Source organism: Chinchilla lanigera, unplaced genomic scaffold, assembly GCF_000276665.1.
Source record: "Chinchilla lanigera isolate Chin_1 unplaced genomic scaffold, ChiLan1.0 scaffold00089, whole genome shotgun sequence".
In the NCBI taxonomy this organism is placed as follows: domain Eukaryota; kingdom Metazoa; phylum Chordata; class Mammalia; order Rodentia; family Chinchillidae; genus Chinchilla; species Chinchilla lanigera.
This window is the reverse complement of record NW_004955490.1, coordinates 8059969-8072932: the sequence shown is the minus strand read 5'-3', so window position 1 is coordinate 8072932 and position 12964 is coordinate 8059969. Positions and strand designations below refer to the sequence as shown.

General features: G+C 38.0%; 1 protein-coding gene across 5 annotated transcripts in view; it reads left to right on the top strand.

The window, feature by feature from the left end:
* Positions 1 to 12964, top strand: part of Mid2 (midline 2) — a 191142-nt gene that overhangs the window by 95980 nt on the left and 82198 nt on the right. For all 5 annotated transcript variants that reach the window (XM_005404684.2, XM_005404690.2, XM_005404688.2 and 2 more), the window contains one exon: positions 11022 to 11117. In XM_005404684.2, coding sequence (XP_005404741.1) covers positions 11022 to 11117 — 96 coding nt within the window. The remainder of the gene's footprint in view (positions 1 to 11021; positions 11118 to 12964) is intronic.

Below are 12964 nucleotides of genomic sequence, written 5' to 3'. Positions count from 1 at the left end.
TGTGGTATGATTTCTCTTAAGAAGGAAGCTACTTAAAGATTTCCATAAAAATAAAACGTTGAAATGGATGATAAGACTACAACCTCAAAATAAAGCTTGAATATATAATCCAAGCAAGAAGAAAGACCTAGATAGCATGGAAGCAGGCCAGAAGGGAGTAGAGATATTCCTTTTGCATATTCTTGAAAATTCATTCAAACTGAACATAAAAAGTTACACACAAGCTTAAAAATTGCATGGGTTCTTTTATGTAAGAAACCCACAGTATAAATGAAAAGCAAAATACAAGAAGGATAATAAGAAGTATGGGGGTAAATCTTTCTCAGATGGGAATAGGATCAAGAGATAGACAGGGAGGGAGGTGAGAGAAGGAGATGAAAAAAGGAATTAAGATGTGTTATGTCCGTGTACCAACTCCACGCAAGGAATGGAAACATTATGTTCTACAAATATGTACTAATAAAAAATAAATTATAGATTATATTGGTGAGGGGACCAGTAAAATAGGATACATTTTTCCTTCTGTACTTTGTTGTAGGTAATATTGAGAGTGGGCACAGTAACAATGGTTTGTATTTATTTGGTTATTGTTTATATTTCATGTGGATAAAATTCAGTGTTTATCTTTTGTGTTCACTCGAGGTGATACTTTCATGTCAGAGCTGAAGAGGGAAGTTCTCATTGATTTCAGCTTTTAGAATCATAAAATATTCTGCCGAGAGCCTAGTCTAATTGAAAGCCCTGTCCTTTAAAGATGCGTAAAGGGAGACTTTGATAGTTTATGTGATTTGGTTAAAGTCACTGAGCTGGTTAGTAGTAAAAGAGCTTGATCTGAAACTCAGGTCCTAGGCCAAGTTAACTATTCTTTCTACTATACCCTGCAGCCACTTTGCTTGGGTCTAAGATTCTCCCTTGAAATACGATTTAAAACTTCACTTTATGCTCTAGAAGCTGTACATTTCATGAGTCATAGATAAATGATTATCAGGACATGTTATATAAACTTACAGCTTCATAATGACAAAAGATGGGGGTGGGATTGTAGAAAGAATGGAAGACGTGGAGAGGATGGAACAATCTCTGCCAAATATTTGCAGGTGTTAGGACTATAATAAGGCACTGGCCTTGAGAAATATTCCAAACAGCAATATCTGTATCCGTATGTACTGCTGAGATAACAAAAAGACTGGATAGAGTAAGCCTGTATCTACAGAACAACGGCTATTTGAAAACATCTGATGATTGATTAGACATTTGGCATCATGCAGCTACATAGCCCTTCCTTCCAGGGATAGAGAGAGCACAAAAGTATTTTATCAAAAGATGCTTCAGTCTGTGACTAATCAGTAGTTTTTGGAGAGAGGAAGGCCAGATTTTTAATACGTCCCCTTTAATATTTTAGAATATGTGCAGAAAATCCTGATTATAAATTAAGTGGAAACTATTTTTACTCATTTTTGGATGAAGAGTAGAAATATGAGTCATTCCCAGTCGTGTGGTTTGTTATGTTGTGTGGGACATCTTGGGCTTTGGGGGGAAGAGGGAGGTCTGCTTGTGTGTATGTGTGTCGGGGGAGTCACTTTGGTTTGGTGCCAAATGTAGAAGGATACTATTTCTCCATGTTAAAGAGAGAGGAATTCTGACTTTTAGTGTCACTTCTCTGGGTTAATTTTAAATTTAAAAAGCATTTAGGATTATCCTCCTAATCTACTTGATTCTTCCCTGAGGATGTAGGAGAAAGCTGACTGGCAGAAGCTGTGAGAAGACTGCCTAAGCATGCTCCCCTAGCCTTAAGAGAAGCAGGGGAGTTCTGTTAGGGGAGGGAGGAGTGATAGCCGCCCCCCCTCAAGTAATTTGACTCTGGCTAGTAACTGATATGGTCTTTATTTTTGCTTTTTGCTCCTGGAGCTTTGGGATTTATAATACCTTTTATGTACTAACCTCCTTGATTAGGATTAATGACCACTGATATTTACTTGTTCAACAAAGACTAAAGAAGCCATGTTATAGATAAAAGGGCAGAATATGAAAAAGTTAGCTTGTCTTCTTAACATATACTCAATGGATTCTGAGAGCTTGGGGTACTTATATAGTTTTATGATTTTATTTAACTGTCTAGTCTACCCATAAGGTTAAGATGCATGACAGATGTCCCTCAGAAGGTACCAGTGGTTCAGTTAATTCTTCCATTTCAAAGAATACTTGTGTTCCTGACAGTCATTATAATTGTGGGACCTATCACAATATTTTCTCCATTATCTCTCTTTTTCACTTACAAGTCCTGATATATATAGATATAGATATACATATATTTGTATATATATATTTTCCCAAGATATATATATTTCATGATATATGCTGCATTTCTCTTAAAACTGCTTCATATTTCAGAATTTTCATCCCATGAGTTCCTCCCCTTATAAAATATTAACGGTTTTGTATTATTAAATGTTAGCTTTATAAAAGGAGGCAAAATGTCAGGGGCTCTCTATTGCCAGTAGACTTCAATTTGATATTCTAAGTCCTGTACAACTTGACTTCATGATGACCATTTATTTTTTTCCCTTAATACTGTCACACGGCTTCCTTCATCTACCCAGGTGAGCCTCCTCACTGCCTGCTAAACAACCCAGTCTCTTTTCTCTTAAATTTCACTAGCTTTCTTCCCGTGGCTTGCTTAGGAATTCTACCTATTCTTTAGTGCTCAATTCAAACCCCGCAAGGCCAATCCAACACACCTCACGTACTTCCTAAATTTCATGAGGCCAGGCACAATATCCTTTATTTTTCTAGTATCCTCGTTATTGTCTAGCATGCATATGTAATGCTCAAGAAATCCAACTGAATTAAGTCCTCATAATGGTTCTGCAGGAAGTATACCAGTGACTGTAGCTTGCTTTAATTCTCATCTTAGTTGATTAAAAACCCTGTGACTACTTTAGAAGTCTGAAAAAAGTCTCCTGTGAACTACTGGCAATTTTCAAAATCAGAGTGTTAGCAAAAGTATGGAATGTCCTTAATTTTAAGTGCCTATTCATTTTGATTGCTAGATTTTCCAACTGCCTAACCTTATGGTCACATCTATATAAATCAGATGTGATTAATATAGTTCTCTTTGAGAGTGATGTTTTCATGTTTTCATGCTTGCAGCCTGCCAAAAATATAGCTGATGAAAACCAGGGAGAATGGAGGAATTTTCTGAAAGGAATAAATGAGCACATTTTCTTTTTCTTATTACATTTCTACAAATTTATTACTATAAATAAATCTTAAATAAAGTTAAGTGTACATATCAGGAATCTTGTAAAATATTACCTGACACTGGAATAAAATTTTTTGGCATGGAGAAGTAAAACTATCTATCTATCTGTCTATCTGTCTATCCATCCATCTATCTAGAGACGGACACGGAGCAAGTGATGGCCAAACAAAGAGAAAGGAGATTTGAGACTTGGGAAACATTCAAAGGAAAGCCACAATGAGTGCTAAAATGTTGGAAAATACAATATTGTACAATTTTATCACAGGTGATTGCTTGTCCTTCTTCCAGCTCAGTCACTTTGCCATCCACTCACTCATTCTCACTCAGTCATTTGTCTACTCATCCATTTGACACTTCTGTTGGCCAAGATAGACACCTTCTCAACTTATGTACCACTGGACATTTGACTATTTCTGAACCAGCATGAATGTGAAAGTAAGTGTAAGAAAGAGAAATACTTTTATGAGGGACTGGGTTGAGGGAGGGTATATTTGCATACTTGTACGTGTGCATCAGTGTGTACAAGTGTGTGTACTTCTGCATGAACGAGTAGCTGAGAATGATCCTGCCTGAGAATCAGTGTATCTATAAATATGTGTCACTGTGTGTGAAGATGAGAGTCTGTGATATCTGCTGGTCAGCTGGGTAGAAAGGGGCCATGACTGTAAGGCAAGCTTTCTGTGCCCACACTAGGGAGAATTAGATCCTCAGTTAAAAGCTTTCCTGAGGCTAGAGATAACTCTAATAAATAAGCAAGACTACATATAATAAGAAAAATCTTCAGTTAGAGGCCGGATGGATCACTGCACGTGCAGAAACAGAAAAAGCTGTATCTTGCTGTCACCTAAGTCCCGAATTAAAGTAGCTAATGTACTAAAAGCCAACATTTGGGCCCCTATTTGTGCTCTCTAAGCTGTGGTAGTGATTACAGTGGACATGTGTGAATGAGACTGGGGCCAGTCTCTTTCAAGGTATTTCTCAGCTAAGCCAGTGCTCAACTCATGGTCAGAAAACCATTACTGCGTGTAGAGTTAGCTTCTTGGTGGTCTCTTAACTACTTTAGGCTTGCTCCCTATTGCATAAAATATATGTAAGTCTGCGCATGTTTCATGTATGTATATGGATACGAATACATTTTATTCCATCTCTCTCAAACTGTGCTCTAAAATTGCTTTGAATCTCTGTTATTTTTCTTCCATGATTTGTATTATTGCTTTGGCTCTGTATTTGGTTAGTATTAATAGGACTCTGTATGAGAAGAGGTTTTTTGTTGTTTCTTTGGTTTGAAAGGAAGTTTAACAGATACTTCTATTATCTGTGATCTTATTTTTTTGTGTTCCTGATTTTTTTGGTTCCAAGTTGTCTCCTTGTCAACATCTGAAAAGGGCCAACAAATCATTAGTTGGGGAACAGTTTGCAAAATGTTATCTCAGATTATTCTTTTTTTTTTTGGTACTGGGAATCAAACTCAGGACCATGCACTTGCCAGGCAGGTGCTATGCCGCTGAGCTATATCCCCAGCCCCTCAGATTATTCTTAAGTTGATAAAAATCCTATCTGTTATTATTGGGCAAAGAAACATATTACAGAAATATAAATTGATGAGGAAAGTTTGAGGAAACAAGAATGATTGAACCCAAAGCAGTGAAGTTTAAAAAGAAACAATGTGATGATGGCCTTCAAGTTCATGGAAGGTTCATGTAGTGAGGTAATGGTCTTTGGTTCTTTGTCTCCTCTGATAATAGAATGACCAATAAGTAGCTATATCTCGGTGTACACCGTAGTTTTGGGGAGACAAACAATTAAGGACACAGGTATAAGACATTGTAAACACAGACTCATGAGCGAGTACAGGAGAGACAGTGGAAGAGACTCGTGGTCAGTTTTTGACCATGTCTCCTGATCAGGGCATAAGAATGGGGACAGGGAAGGGGAGTATTCTGGTTCAAGAGAAAAAAGTTTATTCAAACATCTGGAAGAGAGGAAGCAAGAGAATATTATACTCTGAGAACTGAAAAGGCAAATGTTCTAGAAATAATTGAAATTCAGGCTTTTCCAGTGACTGAAGTGAGGGCTGGAGAAGTAGATGGGAGAGTCTTCAGCATGCCGGTAGAGGCATGCAGCAGTGAGCTGAGTAGGAGCCAAGGATTGAGTGTTATAGCACTGTAATGGTCTAGAAATTAGACACGAAGGAAGAGCGGATGAAAGATTAAGAGGATGTACATGAGAGGCTGGCACTGAAGAGGAACAGTGCAAGTAGAATACAGTTCTGAGGCCTGCAGGAATGTAGAGTTGGCTTTGGCTCACTATTCTGAGCATTATCAATATAAACAATAAATGTATATTTTTAGTACAGGTTTTTCTTTAGAAGGTCTAAATAATAATTTACCCTCTTAAGCTAGAGATTTCATTATGCTGTATACCCAAAGAGTTGGAGGGAGAAGGACGTGGGATGGTTTGGGTAACATTTCTAATAAGGGGAGAAGGGGAGGTATGCTTCTTTGCTCCATGGTTGCAGAGCCTTTTGGAATGAAAAGAGGTGGCTACTTGTTCCATCTGGCTTGAGGGTCTGGTTATTTTCTAACAGGTCTTAGAAAGAGTAGACCTATGGAATACACATCCAGTATGTCACCTGCATCTTCCGGGATGTAGCCTATGTCTATACAACAGCAAATAAATGTTTGGGGAAGGAATAAACTCTGGCATAAGGGTGTGGGCTTTAGTTTGTGGACCAGATGGTGTGTTCTGTTGTTGTAAGGCCATATGTAATTGATACATAAAGTGACAGACTGAAGTAAAAGCAAAATAAGTATTTTAAGACAAGCAGTCAAAAAAGGCAGAATATGACCCCCAAAGCATAAGTGAAAAATCCGGCTTCTGGTTTTTGGAAGAACTGGGAATGTCAGTGTATAGACAAGTTGTCAAAAAAGAACATGTCAAAGAGTAGTTATAGGGTCACTGGCTTGGGTTATTTTTAAGAATGAAGCTGTCTTCTCACAACTGGGAAAACTCAGGTTTGGGTAGATTGGCCTTTCTTCTCTTCTTTACCTCTCCTTCGACTCCATACCCCAGGGGTCAATTCCTACATCAAAACCCTAAGTTTAGAATCTTGCCTAGCTTTAAATAATATCTCCCTTGTGCCTTTCAGAAAGCATGAGGCTGTACAAACACTTAATGGCCTTCAACAGAACAGGAGAAAGGCTGTACCCTTTTTTAGTGTTTGAGACTTACTGTGTCATGGCAGTGTGTGGAAGTGTGCTCGTGTGTGTGTGAATACATCTGCCTTCACAGAGCATGACAAATAGAGATCAGGGTCCAGTTTGTGTCACAAGAGTCAAATCATTCTTGCTTTAGCAAAGAGTTGGTGTTTTGATGTATGGCTTGGTTTCTTGAGGGAACCAATGAGAAAATGACCTGAGGTAACGAGGAGTGGGGAAAAAAAAACAGTAATTATTTAAGAGGATTGGAGAAACCATTTCTTTTAATGGGATGAATCTGGAAGAATAGCCTGTGTCCGCCTTCCTCAGATGGCAAAACATGTTACTCTTTGGGAAGGTACTACAGAACAGAAAGAGGCACAGTCTGTATAACACTAAGTGGAACTTGGGTTAAAAAAATGCAATCAGTGTACATCACCACTTTAGCTAACTCAGCCCTTTCAAAATCCAGCCCCTCACTTTGTGCTCCTTATACACAAATATGGTTTTGGGAGAGCTAAATGGTATCTGAAGGCAAGAAGGGTCTCAGATTCACAAGTTAAAATGACTTCTGTACCCTCACAATAGGGAAGCACAGACAAACTCAGAGGTAACCTCCTGCAACAGGAAACGGGAGCTTCCTCCCACTCTCTCTGCCAACCTCCTGTCCTCATTTCCTCCCGGCAGATATCTCCATTCCAATCTCCCCTACCACTTTGGCTCTCTTGCTGTCATGGTTCTACTATTCTGAGAAACTTGTACTGACTGGGCTTGGACAGAGGGAACTTGGCCCAGTCATTAATTGGACCATATAAGAAAAGAGCAAAACAAACCACTTCTTCACAATTGAACAATATGAAAGAGAGATATTTAGTTTTACATACAGAGGTTTTTACACACACACCTACTTTTACTCAGCTACAGTACAGACAGGATAATTACTTGGTCAGTCAAATCATTCAAACTCAGAGTGGCCCAGAATTTTTAGTTCTAAATGATTTGTTAGGACTAGGGATAAAGGGAAAGGTTAGAAAATAGACTGCATAATATTGCTTTGATTCTCTGCTTCCCCTTGCATACGTTCATTATTGAGAATCAATTCCAATTTGAGAGAAGGTTTTAATTCTTTGTAAATGAATAGGAAGTGAGTAAGTAAATGTTCAGTGTTTTCCTCAAATTATGTCTCGTAATATAAGAAAACAGTGGCAAAAAGCCATTAACAGATGGTGTTTTCATTAGCCAGTGATTTATTTTTCAAAGCATTTTCATAGTAATGAAGCAAGGTTGAAATTACAGTCATCTTGTCAGTTCTAGTTCTGTGTTGTTAAAATTCACTGACATACTCCAAATTTCTAGGAGGGCAGAGCAAACTAACCATTTGTCATAATTTTGTGATGGTAACCTAAGGCCCATAGTCTAACCAGACCCAAAATTATGTGTGCAGCCCTAACTTTTGTTTTCAGTGGCTTTATGGAAACTGTGAGTCTCAGTTCAAGCCTATAAATGAGGAACATCCAGCAGACATCTTAGTTCTGCTCTGCACTATGAAGTATTCTGAGATACCAATTTCATGACTAGTGTTGCAACAGTTTAACATGTATTTGTTAAACATATTCTCCCCATGAACTCCCATGTTTGAATGGAAGTATATTACATTTTGAAACATAGATTTCTAATATTGTCTTTGCTCTGGGTTCATCAATCTACTTTATAGTTACCTAACAGGTCAATATAGTCATTTGTGAAACATGGAGTTTCCATTAATATAAGACTTTGGACCACTCTGCTAGAGGAAATCATATATTGATTGGGTCTAGTACCACTTCTCATTCTGTAAATGAGACTAGCTCCTTTGGCCAACCTGGGTTCTATCATGTTCACTTTATAGCTGAGTTTTTGAAGAGGAGTCTAGATTTGCAGCCCCACTTTACCACCACTGACATACTCTTTAACTTTGCATGATTTAGCATCTCTTTCCAAAACTACTGAAATTCCTTCTTCAAAGGTTATCTGTGACCTCTAATTACCAAATCCAGCTTCCTTTTATAAATCCTTATATTTCTTGTATCTTTGCATACATGACAATGACACATCTTTTGTTGTTATTGTTTTGTTTTGTTTTTTTGAGACAGGGTCTCCTATGTAGTTCAGGCTGGCCTTGAACTCACTGAGTAACCCAAGCTGACCTCGAACTCGCAGTGATCTCATGCCTCAGCCCCCCAAATGCTGGGATTACGGGTGCATGCCACCACACTTGTCTGGGAAATCCTATCTTAAAACATGTTTCTCTTGTTTGTTCTTTTAGCTTGGCCAAGCCCTGTATTAACAGCTACCTTGAATACTGTAGCCTCCTTCTAACCAGTGTCCTTGCCTCCAGGCTTTTCCAGGCCCCCATCTATTGCTCTGTTAATGTCCCAAATGCAGCCCTGATTATACCATTACCTTGTTCAACAACATTTAGCCTTTGCTAAACAAATGTAGGTATAATTTTACTTCTACTTTTAAGACCTTCAAACAGAGCTTTTATCTCCATTTCCAGCCCTGACCCCCATTACTCTTTGTACCCTCTGTTCTAGCCAGACTGAACTACTGTTCCTTGATCATGGCCTGTATTTTTTTTTTGGAGACAGGATCTTGCTGTATTACCTAGGTTGGCTTCAAACTCCTGGGCTCTAGTAAGCCTTCTCTCTCAACCTCTGGAGTAACTAGAACTTCAGGCCCTATGGTGGCCATTTTTAGTTTTTAATTTTGCTCATGCTACTCCTTGTTCCTTGAATATCCTGCTCCTCTCTTTCTTTGTCTAGTAAAGTCCTATTTATCCTTTAAGATCCATCTTAATTTCACTTCCTGTCTATCTGTGAATAGAAAGTAGGTGTTCAATATATTTTTGTTGTATTAAATCTCTGAATAGCCATTTCTTTTCTTCACCTGGACATCTGTATAGAGATTATGCACAAATCAACAGTTTCTGTCCTTGTGTTTTCCTTCCTCCCTTCTGTTGTCCTTGCCAAGAAGACCACAGATTGAGATGAGAGTGGGATTTTAAAAGTTAGGGCAACCTCCAAACTAAGAAAAAAATGGAATAAATAGTGAAACATCTTGTCCATGAGAATAGAGTCAAAGAAAGCAAGAGAGTATGGCAAGAAGGGAAGCAAGGTTGAGCTTGTTTTCAAAGTCCAGTTTGAGAACAAGTAAAATCAGGCTACAGAGCCTAGAAATACATGGATCCTGTGAATACATCCTCTGAGATATATTTATGGGAACAGTGCTGAGGTTATTGAGGGACTGCACCTACTTACTAGACAGAAAAGAATAAAGAACACAAGTCCCCTCTTTTTGTCCATGTACCCTCATCCCCTGTGTCTTCCCATCCTCTCTTCCAAAAAACTGAACTTTGAACAACTACAAATCATAGAAACCATGGAGGCAGTGATGAAACAGCAAATATGACTGAAGGAAGGGATGCTAGCTGAATAAGGACCAGTAAGTTGGGGTAGAACATTTGGAATAGACTTTGTGGAGGTTTGGGAAGGTGGGTGAGAAAGTAGTAGATATGGGCACAGGTCCTGCAGTAGGCTGTCAAAGCTGAAGACTTGGGGATAGGAAGAATGAAAAAGTCTATGGTCAATCTAGAGTGATACAACAGTTTTTTTTCACATAAAGAATGAGAGTAGCGTGCTCAATTGAAACGGTGCTCAAGTTCTGGGTACTGTTGTAACTATGTTGAAGGCCGTAATCTGCAAAGGGCTCTAAATGTGTACCAGTAAGTGATGGAAAGCAATGAGTGTCCTCTGCTGAGACAGTCAGGCTTTGTGCTCAAAGCCCAACATCTCTCTGTGTGATGCCTCAGTGCCAAAGAAGGAAAGCTGTGAGATATAATACTTGAGTTTGACAAATCTCACACTCAAAATACTTTTTTTTTCCTGAAGGAGTCTACTGATAAACATACAATGACATCAACAAAAAAAATCATAGAATACTAAATCAAAACTATGACTGTGAGCTTGAGACTGGATGTCAGTCCCAGCTTTGTTGCATACTAGTTGTATGACTGCAAAACACTTTACCCTCGCTCTAAAGTTCAGTTCTGTCACCAGTAAAATGCTGGCATCTTCTTTGTGGGATTGTTATAATGGTTAATTGGTATATATGAATTTTTTGACAGTGCCTGGTAAGCAGTAATTATTCAATAAATTATAGTTTTCTTGGTCTACTCAGGTGTTCATCATATGCTATAGATTATTATGAGGGGAGAATGAGATATTGACTGTGAAATACTTTGAAAAGTTAAAAACGTTAGGTTGTGTTAGTGTCAGCAAATTCCTGAAATCATTCCAAAATCATAAATATCATCTTTCCCCCAACAGTGACAGTCTGCTAGAGCAGGTATACATTATTAACCAGCACCTAGACTAGTGCTTTCAATGAAAGGTATTCAATGAATCTCTGAAATATTTGTCTACTGACTGACTAAATTCCACATGATAATTGGTTCTCAAGCTCATTGTTTTTTTTCCCCCTTCTTCCCTGTTTCCCTCTGGCTTCATACTTTGCGATGACAGCAAACCCTGGAGATGAACCTCACCAACCTGGTTAAGCGCAACAGTGAACTAGAAAATCAAATGGCCAAACTAATACAGATCTGCCAGCAGGTTGAGGTATGTAACAGAAACATTTGCAATTCTTTTAGAAGACTTGGATCAGGCAATTGTTTGGGGAAACTTCAATTTCGGCAGAGTGTATTTCAGTTATGTGGAGTGAAGAACTGAATAGTGGTACTAGGAAGGCTCATTCTTCCAGGATGATTATTCTAAGAAAAGTGACATATATCTATATTTTTAAAAATAGGCAATAAAGATGGATTGGGGGGATGACAATCTGAGGGACAATCCCTTTTCCTTTCCAAAAGCAGGCAGTATGAGAATAAGACATAATATGTGCTTCTTCTTCATGAAACTGGACATTCTTACTCCTTAAAGATATTACGGGATTGTCGTAGGGAGGTTAGTAATCCAGAGTCTTTGAGAGTAGGATGAGGTTCATTCAGTACAATATTGTTCCTGTAACAAAATAATCAGGATTGCTTCTCTTTCCTAGTTTCTCCTCCCACACCCCATGCCCTTGGTCTGAGTTATACCACGTTCCCTACCTGGTCCTGACCCACCAACTTTCCACTTATTCTTATCATCAACAAATAATATCTATGTTAAAGTTGTTTGTGAATTGCAAAATGCTCTACATGTATAAAACTTTAAAAAACTGTTACCTACAATAAATCGTAGAGCATAGCTTAGAACAGGACTTGACCTCTTTTTAAATGGACATAATAAAAGATAGATAATATCTGAGCTTGGTAGTGTACATGCCTGTGTAATGCTGGCCTTTTGGGAGGTTGAAGCAAGCGGATCAGAAGTTCAGGCCTAGCCTGGGCAATTTAGCAACACAGTGAGACTGTGTCTCAAAAAAAAAAAAAAGCAAAAAACACAAAACAAAAAATCCTTGCTGGTATGTATCTCATTACAAACATCCTGAGTTCGATCCCCAGTACTGGAAAAACAAAAGAAAAAAGAAAAGAAAAGAAAAGAAAAATTCCTCTCTCTCAAGAGCCTGTCTGAAACTCTGGCCATATCATTTAATTTAATCTAGTATTGATTTTTTTGAAGAATTGATGGTAGGCCTCAAAGTCTAAACAGGGTCAGATAAAATATTCAGTATTCTTAATGGGTGGTGATTGAATAAAAATGTTTACAATTCTATTTAGAGCCTCATATTCCAGTTCTAATGTAATTTGTATGACAGATAACTACAACTGTGTAAGTTTATTTTTAAACAATAAAATAATTTATTATAATCCTACCTGGGGATTCTTATTTAAGAGACAGTGGGGAATCTTCTCATAAGGCAAAGAATCCTCTTATCATATGAGTAACTTCACATTGTCCAGTTTTTTGTACTTCTCAAAGTCTTGTTTTTCTTCCAGTAGTGTGTACTTCTATGATGAGCATAATATAGCAGTTTAATCCGTTTGTGGAATGTATTGATACTGTATGCAGGGTGCATAGGGTGCATAGTATACTGGTTAAACTCAGGTATGAGATGGTAGAATGGGCAGGGGAATTTCGAAGCATAAAGAATGAAAAGAAAGAACATTAGAATGTGAGTTGGAAAATTGGGCTCTAAACTTAGCTCTTGTGTTAACTGGTTGCACAATGTATGTCATTTAGCCTTTCAGCTTTCAGTGTCCTTAGCTATAAAACAGGGAGTTGAACTGACTCTATGACCATTAGTGTCTTTCCAGATTTCATCAATCACAATTTTGTGAATGGTTATTTTCTTTACTCTGTTCTTTTTCTCTACTATTTCTTCCTTTGCAAGAATGGAAAAAGCAAAGTAGAATGTATTTCAGAGTGATTTTCAACTAATCAGAATCCCTCTATGTTCTATTCTATCAAAGTTTTTGATTTTGCTGTTGGATAACAGTGTAAGAAATGCACACTGGCGAAGG